At 33.4% G+C, this 23,804-nt stretch overlaps 2 protein-coding genes across 5 annotated transcripts in view; both read left to right on the top strand.

Annotated features, from left to right (window-relative positions):
• Window positions 1-23,804, top strand: part of LOC123866592 — a 50,826-nt gene that overhangs the window by 5,457 nt on the left and 21,565 nt on the right. For 2 of the 3 annotated variants that reach the window (XR_006796228.1, XM_045908242.1), the window contains exon 2: window positions 7,992-8,051. Coding sequence is in view for 1 of the 3 variants with exons in the window: in XM_045908242.1 (XP_045764198.1) it covers window positions 8,025-8,051 (27 nt within the window). In the remaining 2 variants the exon portion in view is untranslated. Of the gene's footprint in view, window positions 1-7,991; window positions 8,052-20,225; window positions 20,232-23,804 lie in introns of those variants that run through there. The other variant, XM_045908243.1, reaches the window with a different exon arrangement.
• On the top strand, window positions 9,190-11,316 carry LOC123866593. Of its 2 annotated transcripts, XM_045908244.1 has the most exons (3): window positions 9,244-9,379; window positions 9,678-9,713; window positions 10,509-11,316. In XM_045908244.1, exons 1-3 carry the CDS (start codon window positions 9,317-9,319, stop codon window positions 11,286-11,288), a joined length of 879 nt encoding a protein of 292 aa, XP_045764200.1. In that variant the 5' UTR covers window positions 9,244-9,316; the 3' UTR covers window positions 11,289-11,316. The 2 variants fall into 2 exon arrangements, with proteins under 2 accessions (XP_045764201.1, XP_045764200.1); XM_045908245.1 differs by lacking the exon at window positions 9,678-9,713 and having other exon boundaries at window positions 9,190-9,379.

Below are 23,804 nucleotides of genomic sequence, written 5' to 3'. Positions count from 1 at the left end.
GCTATTGCCAGCAAACATGAGACATATTTTTATCTACAGGCAACGTCTGAGTAGGTAACGCATACGTCTAACGCAAGTTGAAATGTACCAGTGTATTTAGTTAGACCTATCGACAAGTTTAGAGTCGGGTGTAGTTTAAATGTGGCCCGTGTGTTTAGACCAGTTTAGATTGTCAGTTTCCGCCCCCCGTCACCGTCGGGGGTTGGTCGTCCCCCGCACCTCACCACCCCTCTTGCAGAAATCGAGACAGCACGAAATTTTCAAGATTTCTGGGTGTAATTTCTGGTTTTCGTAGTTCCAACATAATTATAACAATATAAAATATATAACGATAATTTTTTTACTGCATGATATTCATTAAATTTTCTAGGTCTGTGGTTTTTCCAAATTTCATTAAATTGCTTCGTTGTCTAGAAAAACGAGCACAAAGTTGGGCCTTTTTTTAAAGAAAAATACAAATCTTTGAACCCCTGTAATTTTAAAACTACATATTTTTAGAAAAATCTAAAACACCACAGACACAGATATTAGTTTCTAGACTATGTCTGCAAAATTTCATGGACTTTGGTTGCTTAATATTCAAATGAAATGGGAACTACGATTGTATGGAGTAAGTGACGGAGAGAGCTCTGTTAATTAATTAAAGTAGGATTTTACCTCTTAACAGCAGCTGTACGTAAGCTTTTACGTATCTTGGAATATTGATAAAGTTTAAAAAGCGCCGAGACTTGCAAGAAATATTTCACATTTATTTACAAACAGATTAGCTTACGTAATAACTATATTATGACTAATTTGTAAATCTAAATTGTTAAATATGTAAAGCTATTGACTTTGTGCAATAAATATAAAACAGTTTTTCAAGGCCATTGTACAAACATTTGGAATGTCTACTATCTATTTTAATTGTATTTTAATCCATAATGAGGAATAAAACAATCAAATCATACCTTCTAAGACAAAATAGAATTTTTCCTCTCAGTGATCTGAATTTATACATGACGGAAATATCTACTATCATAGTCCATACTGTCCATACGCTATTTTGTTACTTTGTGATAATAAAATAATTGTCTATATAGTTATTATGATATTAAAAGGGCAAATTTAATTAGGCATTATGTATAAACTATGATTTATAAGCTTATAATATCATAAAATGAGAAGAACGGAGCCGACATAATAGGCAAAATCTAATTAAAGACTAAAATATAGGATGTTCACACAAGTTAAATAAAAAAAAAAAAAACAATTAACGCAATCGTTAGACGATGACGATTTTTTATACTCACAGAAATTTAAGGAAGGACATACTGTACAAAAAATGTCGTTTTTTATAATAATTAATACTCGTAGCAACATTGAATATTTAAACTCTTAAGGCTGTTGCAAATGAATGAATCCGAAATAACAAAAAATATAAGCACGTATAAAAAGAGCAAGAAATTAATAATTGCTATACTTAATGTAAAAGGAAGACGAAAATCTTTGTAAAAAGATATAAAAAAATATTATCAAACTATTTGAGCTTTCTTTTAAAGTAACTAACCTCTACTAACTAAAGGTAAGTCAGTGAGAACTCTTTATATTGATAAAATTACAATCAATAAACCTAAAGAGCAAAGAAGAGCTTTTCTAAGATACTAATCTCGTCATTTATCTACCAATTTGATGTCATTAGTAGGTCACTGTATCCATTATCTCGTACTAATTCCTTCCTATACACAGTTGATTACGTGACACACGCTTTACCGTTTTGCTTCGCTGCGCATCTTTAGAAAAAGCTAATGAGCTAATTAACAACATCACTAGGTGCGCCATGATTAGAAAAGCACAAAACGAGACACGAAAAGGCTATGTAATTATAGTTCAATGTAAAAAGTCTCAGGCGTAGTTTTTTATGTGATGACAGTTAACCCTTGACTCAATCTCACCTGGTAAGTGACGATGCATTCTAATATGAGCAGGCTAACTTGATACCCCTTGTATGGCAGTTAAATCCCGATTATTGTGTGGCATTGTACCTGAACGCCAAATCACTTTTCGACAGGTTTTTATATCTACGGCCTAAGCCACTCACCAGAGCAGACCAGGGACAATTAAGAAATTATGAGCTCTCGAAATGTCTCTACCGGGAATCAAACCCGGAGACTTCCACACCATAACACACTTACCACTGCACCAAGGAAGTTGTCCAAATAAACAATACTTCAAAAAGTAAATTTGAATATTTAACAAATCCAGTTTTACAGATTGATAATAATTTATTGATAATTCTTGTATGTACGAGTATACAACTGCATGTGTAGCAATTGTAGCGGCTGTAGCCACTTAAATTAAATTAAGTACCAAGGTAAAAAGTGTGACTGATTTAGAGTAATAATTAAATATTCTCAAAAATTCAAAAGAGAATTACAGCTAAAACTGTATTGATTCAATCAAATAACAGCCCCAGAAATCTGACTTGCAAGATCAGGACAATCCTTCAAAAATCGAATCGCTTGGTATACGAATCATGCCACATAATAATATTCTAATTACCGCACAAAAATAGCTATACAATTGTTACTATTGTATGTCAAAATATGTGAATTCTATACGGTACCTACCTACCTACAGTAAATTTGACCTTTGAAATTGCACGTATTTTTAAGCTGAAAAATACGTGCAATTTTTTCAAAAATTACATTCTGCCCTAGGATTTACTCTAAAAAAATTTGCTCTGTCAGAGCAAAATTTTTTAACAGTAATTTAAAGATTGCCTAAACCGTACTATTTTACGTAGGAGTGCCATTACGTAAGTGTAAAAAATATAGAAAAGAGTCCACAAAATATTGAATTTTACACTCTTCGCAAACCGAATAATTCCTTGAACTAAATATTTTTTTCTTTATCACAGTAAAATATATCATACTATTTATATTGGTAACTGACTTTATATCCATTGAATTTCACACGACAATTATAGCAAACCCGTGAGGCTAATTATATCTGTGGTATTTATATCTACACAATAACACCATGTATTACCGACTTTATATCCGTTCGGAAGTCAATAGACTCTGTTGTATGATTGATTATTTAACCAAGTAGATACGTAATATAAGGAAATATTTACATAAGTAATAATATAAAATTCGCTCTACATAGCAAGTTCTGTAATAAGTAATTTGGATTAGGGTACTTCCAGCTCTGAAATGTGCTTTTCTTTTTGAACGGCTCAGACAATCTAGAACTACATTAACATAATTTTTATTATTTTTATAATAGCTTTATTTACACTGAACAAAAAAGTATATCTTAATTAAGTTTTCACATAAAAACTAAAACATTTTTGTTTTGTAATTTTTATATTTAAGTTCAAAAATTCAGTCGGTGATAACCTACCTAGTAAAAATATGAAATAATAAATTAATAGAACAAAACTAAAACTATATTCGGAGTAAAGAATATAGTTTGTTAATCAAAAACTGAAACTCAAAAGTCTCTTGAATTGAAAATATCTGCACAAAGAATATAAAAAAGTCAATAAATTAAATCTTAATTCTATCAATAAACAGGAAATCTTACACTAGTCACACTAGTGACTCTGACTAGTTACTAATCCAGAATTAGTAAGTAGTTCTAGATAAAAACTTGAAAATGTTGAGGAAAATTACATCAACCGCATCACTCATGGAATGATTCACAGTACCTACTCGCTTATGTATATCGTATATTCCTTAAACGATTTGGAACTATTTTAGGAAAACTATAAAAAGTCAACGAACACATTTCGTTGTAAAAGGCAAAACCAGATCATCCTATTTACTTATAAAAAACAGTTCATTGCCCTGAAGACTTCCTAAATCATAGAAATCATAAAATGTGTCAAGCTGCCTACTTAAAAGCCTTGAATTGCGTTGCCCACTTTCATATCACTAAATATTATAAAACTAAATTTGTATGTGCATTCGTTATTAATATGGTTTTTACTATCACTGAGACCATTTAAAGGAGGAATTCCATATTTTGTATTTTTGTGTTTGAAATATAGAAAACAGAAATATTTCATAGGTATGGGGTACCCACTTCACAAACCGTAACCAACAATACCAACCGCAATAAAAGTTTAGAACAACTAGAACTAGATCTACGTAGAACACAACGGTTATTTTATACAAATACATAATTAAATTAAAATACAGCAGAATGGTATTTTTACATTCCTGTTTTAATAACACATTGATACATAGTAATATAGAACTCATGCGCCTGCATATGTAGATAATAATAATTATATCTATTACACTAGACGATGCCCGCGGCTTCATCCGCGTTGATTTAGGGTTTTTTTAAATCTCGTGCGAAGTCTTTGATTTGCCGAGAAAAAGCTACGTGTATGTCCGTCCCTACAATGCAAGCTGACCCAGTACCAAACATCAAAATAGGTTATATGGATGGGCCGTGAAAAGGTAGCAGATAGACAGACAGAAACGTTTTCGCATTTATAATATTAATACCTATGGTTTTAGAAAAACTAATACTAGTTTTTCTAAAATGTAACATAGGTATTTGTATAAAATATTATGCAATGTGGGGAATGAAGAATGAGCGTGGCATATTAATCGCCAATATTATACAATAATAAGTCAACACAAACAAGTTCGACGCCAATAAATCTCATCAGTATGCACAGGACGGCTGCATTTTCACTATCGTTCAATGTCCCATTATGCGACACTTTCTATAAATTACGCTTTACTGTAATACATTTTGATACAACTACTCATTTGGAAATTGGAATAGGTACGCGTCAAAATACAAAACGCTTCCTTTTTTTTTTAAATCGGCTTATATAAGTACTTGTCTACCTACAAGTCCTACCTGTAAGTCCTACTTGCATTTATTTTACTTTTTTCGTACGAAAAATATAAATATTTACATTCTTACTCTGAAGTAAGTTTTGTCTAATTTGGTTTGGTGCAAAATTGTTTTAATCCTAAAGCTTAGTCTCGGAAGCCTAAACAAAGCTTTTCCTTCAAGTCAGTCGTCAATTATGTCAATCAACTATTTCTATGCAATGCGCGCAGACGTTTAAGTTACTGAGGCTTCAATTAAAACTATTTAAACATAGTATAATAATAACTATAAAACTGCAGTAAATAGGAACTCTAGTTAATGAGTTGCTATTTTGCAATTGCTACAGTACGGTCTTAACACGGTGGCCGTCATACTCACCTACATTTTCAATGTCACATAATATATTTCATACGATGACGATATCCATGTCGCATTGTTATGTCCAGTGCCTTCATACAACCTTGCCAAAACTAGAGCGTAAGTATTCGACTTAAAATTGTAACAAAAGCAGCATTATTGGGCTACATATTATCCTATTACAATATCAATTTCCTAATAATGTATTTGAAGGAATTATACGGAAAATACTACGTAACAGAAATCGAGGATCGTTCTATATTCGTAACGCAAAACAGACATAGTTTCGTTTTCATTTGAATACACTCACAAGCATTTACATACGAAGTATGTACTAACCAATTTTTAAAGTTTCACGGGCTTTTTCTTGTCATCAAATTTTGTAACTGCGAAACTTCATATTTTTACGAAAATCTGGAAAACCACTGACACAGATATTTTGTTTGTAGAACGTGTCGTACACTGTATGAAAAGCGCTGTAGAGCACGCTAGGAAAACTCGTAGTGCTGGGCGTTCTCGTATTATACCTATGTGAGAGGTTCCGGATTCGATACCCTGCAGGGGCTCTTCGAAAATTTTCATTTTCTAGTCTCTGGTTTGGCCATCTGTTCAAGTAGGTACTATGTCGCGTAGAAAGCAATTATTAGAAATAGATATGGGTTAATTGAACTACGAGTATCATACCTCTACCGAGTTAGCTCGCTTCCATTTTAGTCTGCATCTCAGTTACTATCAGGTGAGATCAGTTTCAAGGGCTAACTTGTCATCAAAAAATAAAAAGGTACTAATGGATGTACTCACGAGTCACGGTATGACCAAAGTATAAAAACTGGGCGTAAGGCCGACAGAAATGTAAGTATTGTAAGTAATGTTAGTTTGCCAAATTCAGTGCTAGAAATGTATAATATTACATAATACTAGTGATTAACTTGAAAATATGTGTAAGAATGAAATAAAACTCGGAGATTTACGCCCATTTAGATTTTTGATCCTACCTAATTTATTTATCATATTTCGGGATGGTAGAGTTATATAGATTATATGACGTCTACCTACACGCAACCTTATAAAAACTTGAGCAAAAGCACTCAGGCAGAGTGAACTGTGACTCAGTCAAGGAGATTAAGAAGTTCGTTAATTTAGTGCAATGAGTAATTTACACTTTTATTTATTTTTTATTTGAATTAATGTCATTGGAGTAGGTCAGAATCCATAGATGGAAAATCCTCCTTTTAGGTATACTTAATTACGTAAGTTTCATGATCGTTATACCTACTGTGTGCAACATCGAGCAACGTCTACGTAATAAGCGAAACTAAAGCTAAAGATTCCGAGCTATGGGACCACTGGGACCTACGTTTCTCGACGCTAGAGTCCTACTCTGAGCTTTACGCTGAATTGGAGGGGAAAGGGGAATATAAGTCATGGTTAACATGGCTAATAATATTCATTAAAAAATGGACAGATATTTTTGATAAAGAATTAATTAGTATACAGATATTATAGGTATTACCTACTCAGCTATTCCGTGCCCGTTATATACCTTTGATTTGTATGAAAACTGATCAATGGGAATGGCTGCCCGCGATATACAATGCAATGAACAAGTCAATTCATACAGATTTTAAAAAATGGGACCGGCACGGATTGTGGAATTGTTGGTAGGTTTTTAAAAATAAAACCTTTATGATTTAATTATTTGTCCTGACTTTAGTTCAGAAATCATCACTACCCATTGTGAATGCAAAAGTTGTTCTTGATTTTTGGCATGAACTGTTGGTTAAAGATCAGGAGAGTGGCATAAGCTACTTTTATCCCGGAAAATCAAAGAAGGAACAAAGTCGCGGGTATTACTTAGCTAATCTGATATAAAGATGCACATGATACAGCAGATGTAACGTAGAATAAGTGGGTAACTTTTCAATGTCACAAATACTTCTTGTGAAAAGGTACATAGACAGTACAGACATTCAATATATAAGTACCTACTCAATCTTTGTACGCCCACCTACAACCTTGTAGAATCTAGAGCAGATTAAGCTCAGCTCTAATAATATTGTTACATCTGCAGTAGGTATATATATATTTTTTAGTTTCATTTTCAAATAATGATGGTAGGTACCTGTCTACTAAGTTATAGATATAGCATACAAAAATCATTGCAGAATGTAATATATTTTTCGTGATGGTTTAGAATTATTTTCATTGTTATGATATTCATAGAAGTTACTTTTAACAAAAATACTTAGTAATAAGAATGTCCCTGAATCTTATAACAATAGTCTCGTAATAACCGTGGACCGTGGTGTACATATAATCAAACAGTGACACTCTATGATTATATTCCCTATTGCCGTAGTTATGTTATCGTAGCTAACCTATCTTTATCCAACTCATAGTCATACCTCAGAATACATAATAGTACAGGCCATACCTACTTCATAAAAGCTATTCCTAGACCAGCTTTTGCTCGTCTCAGCCTGCAATTATTATATAGATATAACTAGGTTTCTTGAAAACGGGACTAACGATTTAGATGCAATTGTATTTCGACCATCAAAAGGAGTACAATTGTACCTACTTTGAATAAATGATTTTGACTTTTGTATTTAGCTAATGTTTTACTTTCCAAGTTCATCTAAATAGATATCATCGCTAAGAAAATTTGCTTTTACACACATAAAAAACTCGAAAGATGCTAAGCGAAGCTCGGTCGCCTAAGTAATAATAAAATAAAATAAAAATAAGTTGTACTTAAATAAACAAGTGAAATTTTTGTTATATCTTTTCAGAGTCAACTTCAGAAAACGTGGCTGTGATGAACAATGTATAAACAGGAAATACTTCTTCTGGTGAGTTTGTAGAAATATATCTAGATTCATAACTTCTCATGTACTTAAGTAATTTTTCGCTGATCACAATAATTTAGATCATTATTTTATATATACCAAGCACGATATTACCAAGCAATTTTCAACACTGAATAATCATAGCGTAGATATCAATCAATCAATCAGCCTGTTTGCGTCCACAGCTGGACATAGGCCCAAGAGCGGTCCACCACACACGATCCTCCACCTTGCTCATCCACCCACTGTCTGCTACCTTTTTTAGGTCGTTAGTCCAGAGGCTCAGAGATATAAATCCTTAAAACCATAAATAATCGTCCATCCGATCGAGTTATCAGGGCAGCAATTCGTAGTAGCACACTAAAAAATTTTTTCACATCGTACGTCCATGCTTACCGTTGACAACATGATTGTCGTCGCAGTGATGACCACAATTTATTAGTCATATTATTATCGGATCACTGATCACGTCATCTAAGACCCTAGCCTAGAGGGAGTTTTCAAATTGTGCGTAAAAGCCTTCAGGCTTTGAAAATGTTGAATTCTCATAATGTCGCATTGCAAAAGTAGGTAGGTACCTAAGGGCAGAAAACTTTTCGGTCCCTTTTCCGTTTACATTAAACTAGCTGATGCCCGCGACTTCGTCCACGTGGATTTACGTTTTTCAAAATCCCGCGGGAACTCTTTGATTTTCCGGGATAAAAAGTAGCCTATGTGTTAATCAAGGGTATAATCTATCTCCATTCCAAATTTCAGCCAAATCCGTCAAGTAGTTTTTGCGTAATTGAGTAACAAACATCCAAACATCCACACTTTCACATTTAGCACATTAGTAGGATTAGGATTACAGCGTTAGAATAGGACCACGGAGTATCAAAAATTTTGCATCCAAACTACCGATCACGGCCGCTGCGTAACTTCGCGTTCGGGATCCTGATTAACGAAAAGATCACACTACACTTCTTTTAGCTTACTTGCTTTTATTTATTCTTAGTCAATGGCATGTTATAGTTAGATACCTAAGAGCTGGGGTACGAGTAAACCCGGCAGATTTTTCTTATAAGTGTCTTGGATATGTATTTCGTTGGATAAACCACATATCTATGGATAAACCCAATACCTTATTAGAATCATGTGACATAATAATACCTACTTCTTTCCAATTTACTACCAATGACTTTGCAATGAAGCGATCAATAGTTAAAATTTTATACTTTTCGTTTTCCAATAGGTAATTATTTTGTACGCATGATGTAATTGTTGTCGAAATGATTTTCCCTTTTTTATGTTTAGTCATCTGTCAGTGCGTTTTATTGTTAGAAGTTAAAGCGGTAAGGTGGTTATTTTATTATTATAGAAGGTACCTACTTTAAAATCGCTATGTACGAGTTAAAGAGGAAAGAATTTTCAAAGAAGAAGAAATAAAAAATAAATAAAAAAGCTACCGTATCTAGTGCCATTTCATGAGTAGGTAATTTTTTGGTCTTATGTTTTTAATGAAGGATATGACTTAGGTATGCGAGTTGACAAAGCGAACTAAATAGATTTGGCTTATTTCGTGGTTTAACGAGATATTATAGTGAATAATCACGGCATCTACCACGATAAATAATATACTGATTTTTTCAGAGTTATAAGTCAGATGTAGTGTGCGTCATCGAAAAGGTAAATTATACATATATCCATGCATCATTTTTAACCCCCGACCCAAAAAGAGGGGTGTTATAAGTTTGACGTGTGTATCTGTGTATCTGTCTGTGGCATCGTAGCTCCTAAACTAATGAACCGATTTTAATTTACTTTTTTTTGTTTGAAAGGTGGCTTGATCGAGAGTGTTCTTAGCTATAATTCAAGAAAATCGGTTCAGCCGTTTGAAATTTATCAGCTCTTTTCTAGTTACTGTAACCTTCACTTGTCGGGGTGTTATAAATTAATTTAAATTAACACTTGTATATTCCTTAATTACTTACATACGTAAATGTGTATATGTATGTATAACATTGAACTTATTTTTATTAATTGGTTTATTATTTAATTGCTCTACGATTAATGTATTCAAAATGTTAAATTTTTTTATATATGACAAATATACCTACATGCATCCATAAAACGAGTTTATGATTTAGCGTAACAGATTTCTATGCAAATTGGTTGAATGTTTGATATAAACAATAATGCGTAAATCACGAATACTAAAATGAAAACTTTTACAAAAAACACGTGGGCCTCGAAGTGTAGGCAGAAAACGTATTTATTATGTAACTGATTAATTACCGTGATATTTTATATGTATGCGTACTTATTTGAATAATCCAAAAGGAACTATTCTATATGATTTCTAATAATTAGTCTACATTAATTTCTTTGAATTATGTAACCGTTGGGCTAAATCTATTTCAAAATAGTTGTACTTGTGTGGGGATATTATAGGTAGGTATAATATTCTGATGAATTTTACAGAAGAATTTGATATATTGCAAAAAGGTCATCACTCCCAGCCGTAGAAGTCATGTTAACGACAAGATTCCATCTCACGAACCATATTTGCCGACAGCAAAAAATGGAGTATTTTACAACTGTTCATCGGATGAATGTAGAGACGTTAAAATATACTCCATCACTCAATTAGCGTTTCCTCGATCGACTCTTAAATACTGCTTTCTACAGATGTCTGAAACGTATCATTGTGAATCTATCAAATATTATTATTATAAAAATATTGACAAGTTGTTATTCTTGTCTAACAACATTCCGAATAAAATATTCTATTTGATCGATTGCTTAGCGTACTCAGACGGTGGGCGAGTATGTCATAAGAAGGACGATGTTGATTCACACACCAAATTGGTAGACATTGGGAACGCAGCGAGGCCGAACGAATCCAACATATTATCACAGGAGGAATTTATATGCGAACAGAGTGAAGACAATACGATCAATTGCGATCTCGATATCTATGTACCGTATCCTGAGGGATTAAAAGAGAAAGAGTTGGTTAAAACTGATACTAAAATTCTCTTAAAAACAAATGCTGATGTAGTGACGTTAAATTACCACTGTATAGAGTCTTGGTGCGGTTATAGCGGTCAAACTCAGTCCACACGAAGAGCATCTAGATATGAACCACCCGGTGGCAAAGTATATAGGTGTTATTATGCCAATAAACAACAAATATGCAAGGAAATAATATATGGGGGTTCTATGAATGTTTACAATGAACGTGATTGGTTAAGCTCTTAATAAATATTGAATAAACAATTAAATAGTACCTAGGTATGTATTTAATTATCCCTTGACCCAAAAAATTTGATTGTATTCCATACTTGGATTCTGGGTGAAACAAAAGAATAAGTAGGTACCTACGAGATGCATTTATATTTGCAAAAGAATACAATGTTGTTATAAAATTATATTCACTCATTGTGCTATTTTCGGAAAGTGAATCCATTTTGTTTTTCAACTCAGTCACATAATTGGACGTAGGTCGTATGTTGGCATTGACAGAGTGAACTAGAGTGAGGAAACTCTCCGTTAGATCCTGAATCAACGATATGTCAACAGTCAAAATTAGGCTATAGTTATACCTACTGCCTTTTATATATATAGACCAGTTGACCCGCCCCGGCTTCGCTACCGATTCCATGGACAAAGTATGGGTATGAATGTGGTATAATACTAAATGTGTTGTATTATCACTAAGAGACTACTTTCTACCAAGCTATTATTACTGATCGCGATCGTTTTGCTGTTACCCGTTGAAGAGTTCCATCCTCTATTTCCGAAACCGTTCATCAAATCTTCACCAAAAATACATGGTACCAACCCGACAGTACAACCTTCGTAAAAAAAAGGAATTGTCAAAATCGGTTCTTTGACGGAGTTATGGAGTAAAATCGATAAAAAGTTCGATACCGTATCCCGAAGAATCCCTAATTTTTTTCGGGATAAAAACTACTCTATATATTTACCCGGAGTATCAGCTACCACTGTACCAAATTTCATTTTATTCCTTTTAGTAGTTTTTGCGTGATGCGCGTACAGACAGACAGAAAAAAATTAAAAAAAAATCTCTATATCAACAATAATACTTTCTCTGATCAAAATTTTCAAAACATATTAAATATACAGAAATCGTCTGGTAAGTAGGTATAGATTTAAATTCAGTAACAACGAGTTTAAATATAATACACCACGACAAACATACGATAAGTAGTAGTAAGTAGAAGTATTTGAGACACTCATGTTTTTTTAATAAGTTTATCAAAACCATCTCTAAACAAAACAATCTATAGTAGACCCCATACAAGTGTTTTGTAATAAACTCCGACATCGTTAAACGCCTTTAAACGATTTCCGTCACGATTTTTCGAATCATCGCCGCATCCAGATATACACTTTACTTTCAATCGTCTTTATACCACAGTGAAAGTGGATGTACCTCCACCGCACACTCACCTACATACAAACCAGATTGCAATATTTAATTAATTATTGTTCAAGTATGATATAATATATAAATTGCGTGATAATAAGAAACTTTTATATATACAATACACATAATATGTAGTTAATAAAATACACACGATCAAAATTATGAAAATACAAGTTGATGCCCGCGTTTCACCTGCGTCGAATTAGGTTTTACAAATCTTGTAGGAATTCTTTAATAATCCGGGATAAAAGTAAGAAACTTTCGCATTTATAATAATTATGGGTAGTGATATAAATACACAGCTAATTTTGTAAAACAAGGAACTTCTAGAGTGGGGAAAAATACGAAAGCTCAAACTGATAACAAACATACAACAATGGCAATTTAGCAATAATTGGATTCTGTTGGACACTATTCATATTGATTACAACAATTCGTAGAACATGAAACTTGCAATAATATTCTGAATATCATGTTTTCTGTAAATATACGTATCATAAACTATACTGGAGTTCAAAAAGGAAAAAACATGAAAAAGCAGTAAAACTGCGTAAGTAATTCAAAGCTTTTCGAAGCTTAGTTTTTTAAAACATCCTGCTAATGCAACCTATTACAGAAATCTATAATATTTAGTAATGGTTCTATGTATATTGCTTCATGAATGATTAGTGAATGTCAAGCTTGCACGATATAGAAATTAAGCGCTGCAGATATTTCTAACTTTTAGGAAATCCGGCTGACGGTTGCATGTTTTAAGACCATTCATTTCCCCAGAACAATTTGTAACATATACTATTAAATTATGATTTGCAACATGAAGCGTGAAAAATTACTTCCTGCAAAATCATTAATAAATAATAATAAAGTCCTTGAAATATTTTTATTACTCTGTTTGACGGTACTCGCAAAATCCTGAATATACTGAATTCATGTAACTTGGCATAAGTACTTAATACTTATAGCTAATACTATGGGTTAACATTTGGAATAGTTTTTTATACTGAAAAACAATAGGTTCTTTCAGTAGAAGGAATGAAAAATTATGTCGAGTTACATTATGCATCATTGATTTTGAAAGAGCCACTATATAGACTACAGGCCCATGTTTAAAAATGGGTGGGTCATATGAACCACCAGGTGACGTATACAGGACGATATAAGAGCATAAAATAATAAGATTCAGCACTATGCCGTCACTTGTAAGCTGTCCAACAGAGTGCTGGTGAGAATTGAAAAGTGCAGGTAGAGTGAGTACATTTTGGTCATATATTTTTGTACGGCATTTTTACCATCGATAGATCCATGAAAAATAATAAGAAAGCGCGTAGTGCCGTAAAAAAATGGTGCGCCACAAAGTCAGTAAATGTTTTGATTTTCTGACAATTTCCGGGGTAAATTTGGTCATTTAATTCTGTACGGCACTAGTTTCATACTGTTTCAATACAGCCTCTAATCCATTATTCCGCAACGCCGTACAAAAATCATGCGACAAGGGGAAAAAATTGAGGGTAGCAACCCCCTCTCTTTCCGTGGTCCGGGGGGTGATTTGAAACAACATAAAATTAATTTATTTTGAAAGTGTTTTATGCATAGATAATATTTTTTTACATGCCGTACATTTTCGTTGGTCCAAAGGTTTGTAGGGGATGTGGATATTATATACACACCCGTTCACTTCAGTTAGACGGCATAGTGATATTATCATATTATCAATTGTTCTCTTCAAAAATATGTTAATGCCGTACAGTATCAGATGGCCATAAAGTACTACCCTTAAAATGGTAGCGTCATTTTCATCAGCCTAAAAGATATGGTCTGCATTAAAATGTACGGCATAATTTTTTCCTAATTTATTTATCTTAATACTATTTAAAACAAGGGAAAAGCATAGAAAATTGCTATATTTTATTAATCTATGAATATTTAAACTTTTGCAATAATTTGAAAAATTTCAGTTTTTGTATTTATCTATAATTTTTTTTAGAACAGTTTCTTTTGAACGGCAATACTATATAACAATAGTATTTTACACTATCATGTTAAAAAAAAAGTTGCCGTACAGAGTCAAATGATTTTACAGCTTTAAAAATTAAGTATACCATGAAATTAAGATAATTATTGATACACATTCAAATGAACACTAATTTTTTTACGGCATTATTTTTAATAGTACTTTTGAGTGCTAGATAATGTTTTGGAACCAAAGCCGTACTTTCTCAAATCACCCCCCGGACCACGGAAAGAGAGGGGGTTGCTACCCTCAATTTTTTCCCCTTGTCGCATGATTTTTGTACGGCGTTGCGGAATAATGGATTAGAGGCTGTATTGAAACAGTATGAAACTAGTGCCGTACAGAATTAAATGACCAAATTTACCCCGGAAATTGTCAGAAAATCAAAACATTTACTGACTTTGTGGCGCACCATTTTTTTACGGCACTGCGCGCTTTCTTATTATTTTTCATGGATCTATCGATGGTAAAAATGCCGTACAAAAATATATGACCAAAATGTACTCACTCTACCTGCACTTTTCAATTCTCACCAGCACTCTGTTGGACAGCTTACAAGTGACGGCATAGTGCTGAAACTTATTATTTTATGCTCTTATATCGTCCTGTATACGTCACCTGGTGGTTCGTATGACCCACCCATTTTTAAACATGGGCCTGTAGTCTAATATCTCCATCGAATTTGAACCGATTTTGACAGTTCTTTTTTTACAAAGGTTGAAATGTCGGGTTGGTCTCATATAAAAATAAAGATCTGATGCTTGTGGATAGTGACGGTGATTGAGAACGGAATCCTCAACAGGTAACGGAGATTGAGGACGGAATTTTCAACGGGTAGGTAACAGAGATTGAGGACAGAATTCTCAACGGGTAACGGAGATTGAGGACGGAATTTTGAACGGATAGGTAACAGAGATTGAGGACAGAATTCTCTACAGGGAACGGAGATTGAGGACGGAATTTTCAACGGGTAGGTAACAAATCAATAGAAAATCCTAGAAAACATAAACTTTTAATCATAATATATACCTACAGAACATATAAGTATTTTCAGTTTTTCCCCGTTAGTATAATAGCTTCAATTTCGGTTAAAAAATCGTTAAAATAAATTCCATAATGCTTCTTTCTTTCGTTATCATTCAGAACATTTCACGGTTTATTATATACCTATTGTTTCTATATACATATTTGTCTATAGAATAGATGCGCCCACTCGTGCGAAGCCGGGGAGGATCAACTAGTTCAATGTATAAAGTTCTGATTAGGACAAGGAAAAACAGAGTTGTTTGTTAGATACTTGCTGTTAATTCTAAAATAGTTAGTAATATGTTGCATACTTCAGTTACATACACCTCGTAGAAGCCTCGAACAGATAACGCAAACAATGGCTTTGAAACGATCAGTAACAAAAAATCGCACGTCATACAATGAACATGAAATATGAACGTAGAACTACCAGTTCCTTTGCTAACAATCGATCGATGCTAAACTAACCTTCGTCATTGAATCTTCTATGGTTAGTACTTAGCTATTATCGTGGAACGGGCTTAAACAATAGCGTGACAGGAACCTTGCACCGAATGCTCTCAGCAATGCGAACGTTCGGAAGTCGAAACTCCGCACACAATGCGTATTTTTCTGAGATTGTTAACATAACGAATATGAAATAATGGAACCTGATGTTATTGTTAAATGATGAAAATAATTTGCAAAACCGACTTCCAAAGCAACTACAAAGTAAAAAAATATTTTTTGTTTGTACGCGTAAGTATGTATGTTGAAGTCGGACGAACATAACGCTTTGATTTCAGTTTCTTTCTGCATAGTCAAGTCTAAGCATAAAGTCGTTGCTCACAACATTACGTCTACAATATTACTTCACTATGAGCACTTCCTGAATGTTGATAACTTAGGCAGCCTGCAGCATCAGGATTGAGGAGTTAGATCCAAAAATGTGTATGAGACCACCGCGGAAACTTCTGCTATTGATTAAAAAAAATTAAAAAAAAAAACAGGCTGAATTGAGAACTACCTCCTTTTTGGAAGTAGGTTAAAAATACTATTGCACTTAAAGAGTGGCTACAATATATTTCTGTAGTAGATTTTTAATGGAACATTTGATATACAGAAAACAATAATTGTTTAATGAGTTAAAAAATCAATTTTCTATGAGTATACCAAAGTTTTCATTTAAATCTATCATTGCTACTAATTACTCTTTTTTATTTTGTATTTTTTTATTTTGTAACGTCAAAATTAGTCGTTTTACTTGAAAAGTGTAAAATGCGATATCATTGTTCTATTCACATACTTATTTCCCCTGTTGTAAATTGTAATCATGTTCTGAGTATATAATAATATAACTTCAGATAGTTCCTTGCAGAATTCCTCCCTAAGAAATATTATTATTGATGTCGAATAAATGGCAATATAACCTACTTACTGGAATTCGTACATTCAGAACTTGAATATGAAATATTCAAGACTTGTTATGGGATAATAAAACCAGTAAAGTGGCCAGTTGCAAGCGGACTGCAGCAAGACAAAACGAATGTAGAGCAAGTTATCGAGCCACTAACCCGCGAATTGCGTAACGCACGACCGTTTTACGTAGGGCTATCAACACTGACTACTTTTACATACGGCTATCAAGTAGCGCTCGAATTACCAAAGATCATAATTATAGGGGTTAAAGTAATTAGTGACTTAAGCCACTAAATAAACTCTCTATTTTGATAATATCCGTAGTAATTTGAAAACATTCCGAGCAATGATTACCTATCCAGTATCTATAAATATGGAAGAATGTAGGCTACTTCTTGTCCTGGAAAATCAAAAGTTCTCACAAGATTTTTAAACACCAAAATATCGATAAATATAAAATTAGTACATTTAAAATTTCATCAATTAATTTTCATCGTTTTCATGAATTAGTATTTTTATCAGTTAATTTTAATTAGGTTTTATAACCTTAACTTATAGTCCGGAGTTGGCTAACTCCCGACTTATGCCTTTCGGTGCGACGTATATACCGTCTTCTAATATAAAGTTTGTCTAAGTAATCTAACTTATAATACGCAGCAGAGATTAGCAACCCTATGCCCAACCTAGACATGTAAGCTGGCGCCTCCAGCCACCGCCACCGCTCTCACGGCTGACCATTAGGATACACCTACTAATTTTATAAGAAACCTGAATCTATGGTAGGTAGTAGCTACAAAATATGACCCGCTTTCGAAAACACAAATTTATGTAATGGCTATTACTAATACTTACACAGGAAAGAAGGCTCGATACAAAGCAGAGGGCTTTTGTAATTCATTATTACATGGGTAGGTATATAAATATTTGTTGTTTTATATATTTCATTACATTAACAATCAGGTTAAGTAACTTATTACACACCGGAGGACGTACACCATTTATTGGTGGAATGTGTTCGGAACGAGGCGGAGAGATGGGAGATATTCTCTAGATTTCCCATTCTTCGCCAGGTCGGCAGCTGTAACAGTGCCCTATCCTAACCTCTGTCGGATGAGGCTAGGGCTCTGTTACAGTTATACAAAAAGCCCTTACGTAAAATAGATGTTCTCATAAATTCAGATATGACTGAGTGCATCAATGTATAACTGAGTGTCATATTCCTCAAAGAAAAAACTCCTCAAATAAAGAATATAAAAAAAAACTTATTACACATAAACTAATAAGTTTTTAGAACATATCTACTTGCCTATAACTTTTTATGATTTCGTAAAACGTTTTGAAATAGTAAAATACTTATTATGAATGTATATTTATTCTTCTTACAATTTCACGGTTTATAGTTTTAACGCTGTCTTTATTTTAATTCATATAAGTGAAGATTTTAATTAGTGCGAATTATTTATATAATAATGGGGATGATGCCTATGTCAAAAATAAATTATTTCTTAGTAATTATTAAATTAGAGTGGTCTTCCAAAATTCGTAAAATCCGCATTGGATGCTATAATTATAAGTTTGCTAACCATTTTAAACTATCGATTTAAGTAAAACAGAACGTTAAATTACGTCAAATGTTATGACGTCACATCTGTGAATTTCAAACAAGCTCCCTTACTAAGCGAGCGTTACTGACGTTTGATAAAAAGTCGCTGATAAGACTATCAGTCCAGTCATCATCTCTATTATTACGATATTATAAAAAAAACAGTAGTCATTTTTAATGGTTAAAAAAAAACTCTTTTTATGCGAAATTATTCAAGACTAGCCGATGCCCGCGACTTCGCCCGCGTGGATTTAGGTTTTTCGAAATCCCGTGGGAACTCTTTGATTTTCTGGGATAAAAAGTAGCCTATGTGCTAATCCAGGATATTATCTATCTTCATTCCAAATTTCAGCCAAATCCGTCCAGTAGTTTTTGCGTGAAGGAGTAACAAACATAAACACACACACACACACATACAAACTTTCGCCTTTATAATATTAGTGTGATGAAAGTAAGTTTTGGTGATCATAAAGTACGTGATCCGATAAACGATAAAATGGGTATCATCCAAATGAGATTTGGATGATATTTTTGTTTTATAATTTTTATATTTAAGTATTTTTAACGTTTGTGAAAATCTGTATTATTACTTAAATTAAATATATAAATAAAATGGGTAACTATAAAATTAAGTTACTTCCTTTTCAGTTCTTACTTTCTTACTATAAATCAAAACTATTTCGCCGTTCCTATTTTTATTTCAATGTAACTAGGTAAGCTTTTTATATTGCACTTAAACCTAAGCATTACAAAAGTCTTATTTTTAAGTTATAGATTGCCATCTTGCAACTTCGAATTCGGATTAAATTACCTATTACAAAATGTGTGTGACGATTTAGCATGTCTGTTCCGAAATCTATCTTGACCTCTATAATATGTGTGATAGACGCCTACATATATATACGACTAGCTGATGCCCGCGACTTCGTTCGCGTGGATGTAGTTTTTTAAAAATCCCGTGGGAACTCTTTAATTTTCCGGGATAAAAAGTAGTCTATGTGCTAATCCAGAGTATAATCTATCTCCATTCTCCCAATCCGTCCAGTAGTTTTTGCGTGAAGGAATAACAAACATAAACACACACACACACACACACACACACACACACACACACACACACACACACACACACACACACACACACACACACACACACACACATACAAACTTTCGCCTTTATAATATCAGTGTGATTAATGTTCATAATTTAGGATATGTGATATTAACCTTTGCAAGTGAAGTTTGCACTGGTATGCATTATGCCTTCGACTTTGCAAAGCGAAATCAAATGTTGATGTAATTGGGCCTGTGCCCGTGCTGCAGCCGTGCAATTGTCAATAGGTAGGTCCATTTTTGCGTCTAGAAGAGGCACTTGCGTGGCACAGGTGCTGGATAATGTCCATACTCCGTAGCATCCCGGCAAGCTGAGGTTAAGACCTATCTGTACCAAAGAATGTACCAAAAAATAATGGGCCTCGGAGATATGAGGACATGAAGAATTTATTTAAAACTCCAATGTAACAACCCTGTAAACCGACCGCGAAAATGAATTCAAAAACACTTCTGTGAACTCGAAGAACTGTTTGATCGAGGTTTGAACGTTTGTCAAGAAGCAGCAACAAAGAAATAACGTATGGCACTAACTATTTGGTACTAGGTAGTTAGGTACATACCTAGTATATTTTGTCAAGCAATATACATATTCTTCTTCTCGTGTCTCTCCACTATTGGAGGTCGGGCATCATCTTGTCAAATAATTTCCTATCTTTCGCCAAATGGATAAGTTGGGCTACGTTGGCTATCCAGATTCAGATTCGGATGTTCCTAAGCTATATGACTTTCTTCTTCTACTAACGCTTTTCCTAGCAATATAGGCCCGTCTAAACTCAATCGCATCTTACGATAACGATCGACAAATTCGATAATAGATAAAGGTAAATTAAGGTCAAGGTTGCAAGTTTGGTGAGTCATTGACACTATAATATCAACGTTTTAAGGTTCCGTAGTAAAAAAAGGAACTCTTATAATTTAGTCCAGTCTATCTGACCGTGTGTTCGTGTAACAGCTATTTTAAAATAAAATGTAAGAACTCTAAAGTAGAAGTAAAAAGTAAAACCTGTTACCGCTACACAGTGCGGAGGTATACAAAAATTTTGAAAAAGAAATTTTACAGGGTGGATACATCCTAAACATGACAAGTGAGAATCAAAAAAATAGGTACCTATATCCCCTTGAGTGGATACTTGGGTAAATAGGTACAACGTCATTTATAGGTTTCCTAGACAGTTTTTGGAAAAAAAACTAAGTACCATTTAAGAAATAATCGCCGTCAAACTTTCTAGCAAATAGATAGCTACGGAACTCTGCCTTATGCGTATTCTGGCACGCACGGTACCTACCAGTTTTTTAAATTATTCACGTCATAAACAAGAAGATGACTTCCATTAATTAACATTAATCAATTCAAATATCTTTCACGTGCCTATCACTATTTAAGTTGCTTTCAAACTACGGAAATATATAATATAAGGGTCTAAGTGTGAACAGTGACATTTAAAAGTAGGGTGAGTGATATTTATATATTATAATTCCGTAGTTTGAAATCAACTTAATAATTCACACCATCACTTACCGTCATACATTTTTGTGTAGCTCCTCGTAATATCTTACACAAATTGAAGATAGATTTCCTAATGCAAACGTGCTTAATTTGTAATGCTCCAATTATTACAGGCATGTTGTCATCGGAAACACTTTTTACATCTTGTTTACTATTTCTATTTACTAAGGAAATGTAAATCTTTTTTATGGTACTTATGAGCTACGTTAATAAGTATTATGTAAATGGTCGATTGAAGTGTGATCTTATTAGCAACTGGTTCTTAATAGGTATTAATAATAGGTACTTTATTTGCATGATATAACCGATCTACATCCGTGAAATAATGCAACATTTAGCTAAATGGGTATTTAGGACGTAGTAATTTACTTACAAATGAAACGGAGGAGTTATGTATGAGGTGTTAGTAAATACGTCAAAGTAGGATATTAGGTCATTATAGACAAGTGTAAATTAAAAATTTATAACACCCCGACAAGTGAAGGTCAGTAACTAGAAAAGAGCTGATAACTTTCAAACGGCTGAACCGATTTTCTTGGATTATAGCTAAGAACACTCTCGATCAAAGTTTTAAAACGTTTTTCTGTGGGGATGAAAGTAATTTAAAAAAAAAAAAATTATATTCAAAATTCAAAATATTTTTATTCAATTAGACTTTTACAAGTTCTTTTGAATAGTCAAAAGCATCTACCACTGGTTCGGAATGACTTTCCTACCGAGAAGAACCAGCAAGAAACTCGGCGGTTGCTCTTTTCAAAGATTTAATATACAATATTATGCCATGTATAAAACGCTCTTTTATCATTTACATAATCTTCGATAGTATAATATGCTTTTCTCAGGAGCATATTTTTAATAGACATTGCAGTCTATAACCGACTTCTAAAAAAAGGAGGAGGTTCTCCATTCAGTGAACTTTTTTCATTTGGTGAAAAGCTTTATCAGAATTTAAATTCATTGTTCGTTGCCCTTGAGTTAACAATGTTTCAGTAGAATCCTACTAACTACCATTCACACAATGAATTACCTGCTGTTAATAATAGAAGGTCTTTGCCAAAATTACCCACGTAACCGTCGGTACAAACAACACAATTGCAATTTAGATGCGCCCACAGCTCCCAATAAATCAACATACATACAACAATAAGATGACGCCCGCGTCTTAGTCCGCGTGTATATTCAAAATCACGCTAGAACTCTCAGATTGCTCGCAATAAAACGTAGGTAACCTATGTGTTAATTTAGTGCACAAGCTATTTTTTAACCCCCGACCCAAAAAGAGGGGTGTTATAAGTTTGACGTGTGTATCTGTGTATCTGTCTGTGGCATCGTAGCTCCTAAACTAATGAACCGATTTTAATTTAGTTTTTTTTGTTTGAAAGGTGGCTTGATCGAGAGTGTTCTTAGCTACAATCCAAGAAAATCGGTCAGCCTTTTGGAAGTTAACAGCTCTTTTCTAGTTACTGTAACCTTCACCCTTTGTCGGGGGTGTTATAAATTTTTAATTTACACTTGTTATTCCAATTTTCAGCCAAATCATATGTCATTATTTCGCAATCATCCAAACTTTCGCATTTATAATAAGTATTACCTACTAGTAACATTGCACCTATTAAGCACATATTTATTTTATTACGAAACCTTACTTCTAATTGACATAATATTTTGTAGTGTAGTCACAAGTATGTTGTGTATTTTACACTCGTAATATCTATCCATTGGATGAAAATTGCAGCCATTATGCATTTTTTCTAATATTTATTAGTTAGGTATAGAATGTACAGGGCATTTTTCTTATATTCAATACCACAAAAACCACAGTCGGTTTTATTGGCCACTCTTGTTTTTATACTGTTTGGACCTCTGGAGTCTGGATGAAAGAAGCCCTATGCCTTATTTCATTCAAGCTATGATGTTAAGGGTCTATAGCCAATAAGTATCATAACGTGGTTATAATACTGGATGGCACAGTTAATAACAAGTACTCGTAATTAATGTAATCGGAAACTCTACCAGATGTTGTATTGTTCTGATTAATAAATAATTATTATAAACATAAAAATATAGATATAAACACAATCATAATTCCATTATATTATCATAGATTGGTATTAAATTACAGTAGTTATGATAAAAGTAGAGAAATATATGGATAAAACTAAAATTATTTATCATCTACCCATCGTGAGTTAAAACAATGCTATCTTTATTTGACGTAGACTAAGTGCTTGTTGAGTTATGGCAATTCAACGTTTCATTGATTTAGTGCAAACTTTACAATCATCTATTAGTAGTGACAAGAAGACAGTAGAGACAGTTAAAGTAGATAAAGTTTTGCTGACCAAAAATCTCATGAAAATTCTGTTGTTTAAACTAACTCTAGACAATGCCATCGATACTGCGACACCTTCAGAGATTAAAATAATAGGCCTAACTTAAAAATATTCACACGACTAAGCAATTCAAGGCTTTTCTTGCAGTATTAATCTTATCTTAACGTTATTCAAAAACCCGGCCAAGTGCGAGTCGGACTCGCGCTCCGAGGGTTCCATACTCGGGTATTTTGCGATATTTTGCACGATATATCAAAAACTATTTTGCATAAAAATAAATAAAATTCTGTTTTAGAATGTACAAGTGTAATGTAAAGCCCTTTTATATGATAC

This window comes from Maniola jurtina, chromosome 7 (genome assembly GCF_905333055.1).
Source record: "Maniola jurtina chromosome 7, ilManJurt1.1, whole genome shotgun sequence".
In the NCBI taxonomy this organism is placed as follows: Eukaryota; Metazoa; Arthropoda; class Insecta; order Lepidoptera; family Nymphalidae; genus Maniola; species Maniola jurtina.
Note: the sequence above shows the minus strand (reverse complement) of the source record. Positions and strands in the feature narration are given on the sequence as shown.

What these genes read in the sequence shown, in the direction of transcription:
- LOC123866593 (XM_045908244.1), top strand. Translation starts at nt 9,317, where the DNA reads ATGATTTTCCCTTTTTTATGTTTAGTCATCTGTCAGTGCGTTTTATTG. An exon ending in TATTGTTAGAAGTTAAAGCG is followed by an intron (nt 9,380 to 9,677) that starts GTAAGGTGGTTA and finishes TGATTTTTTCAG; the next exon opens with AGTTATAAGTCAGATGTAGT. An exon ending in TAGTGTGCGTCATCGAAAAG is followed by an intron (nt 9,714 to 10,508) that starts GTAAATTATACA and finishes TGAATTTTACAG; the next exon opens with AAGAATTTGATATATTGCAA.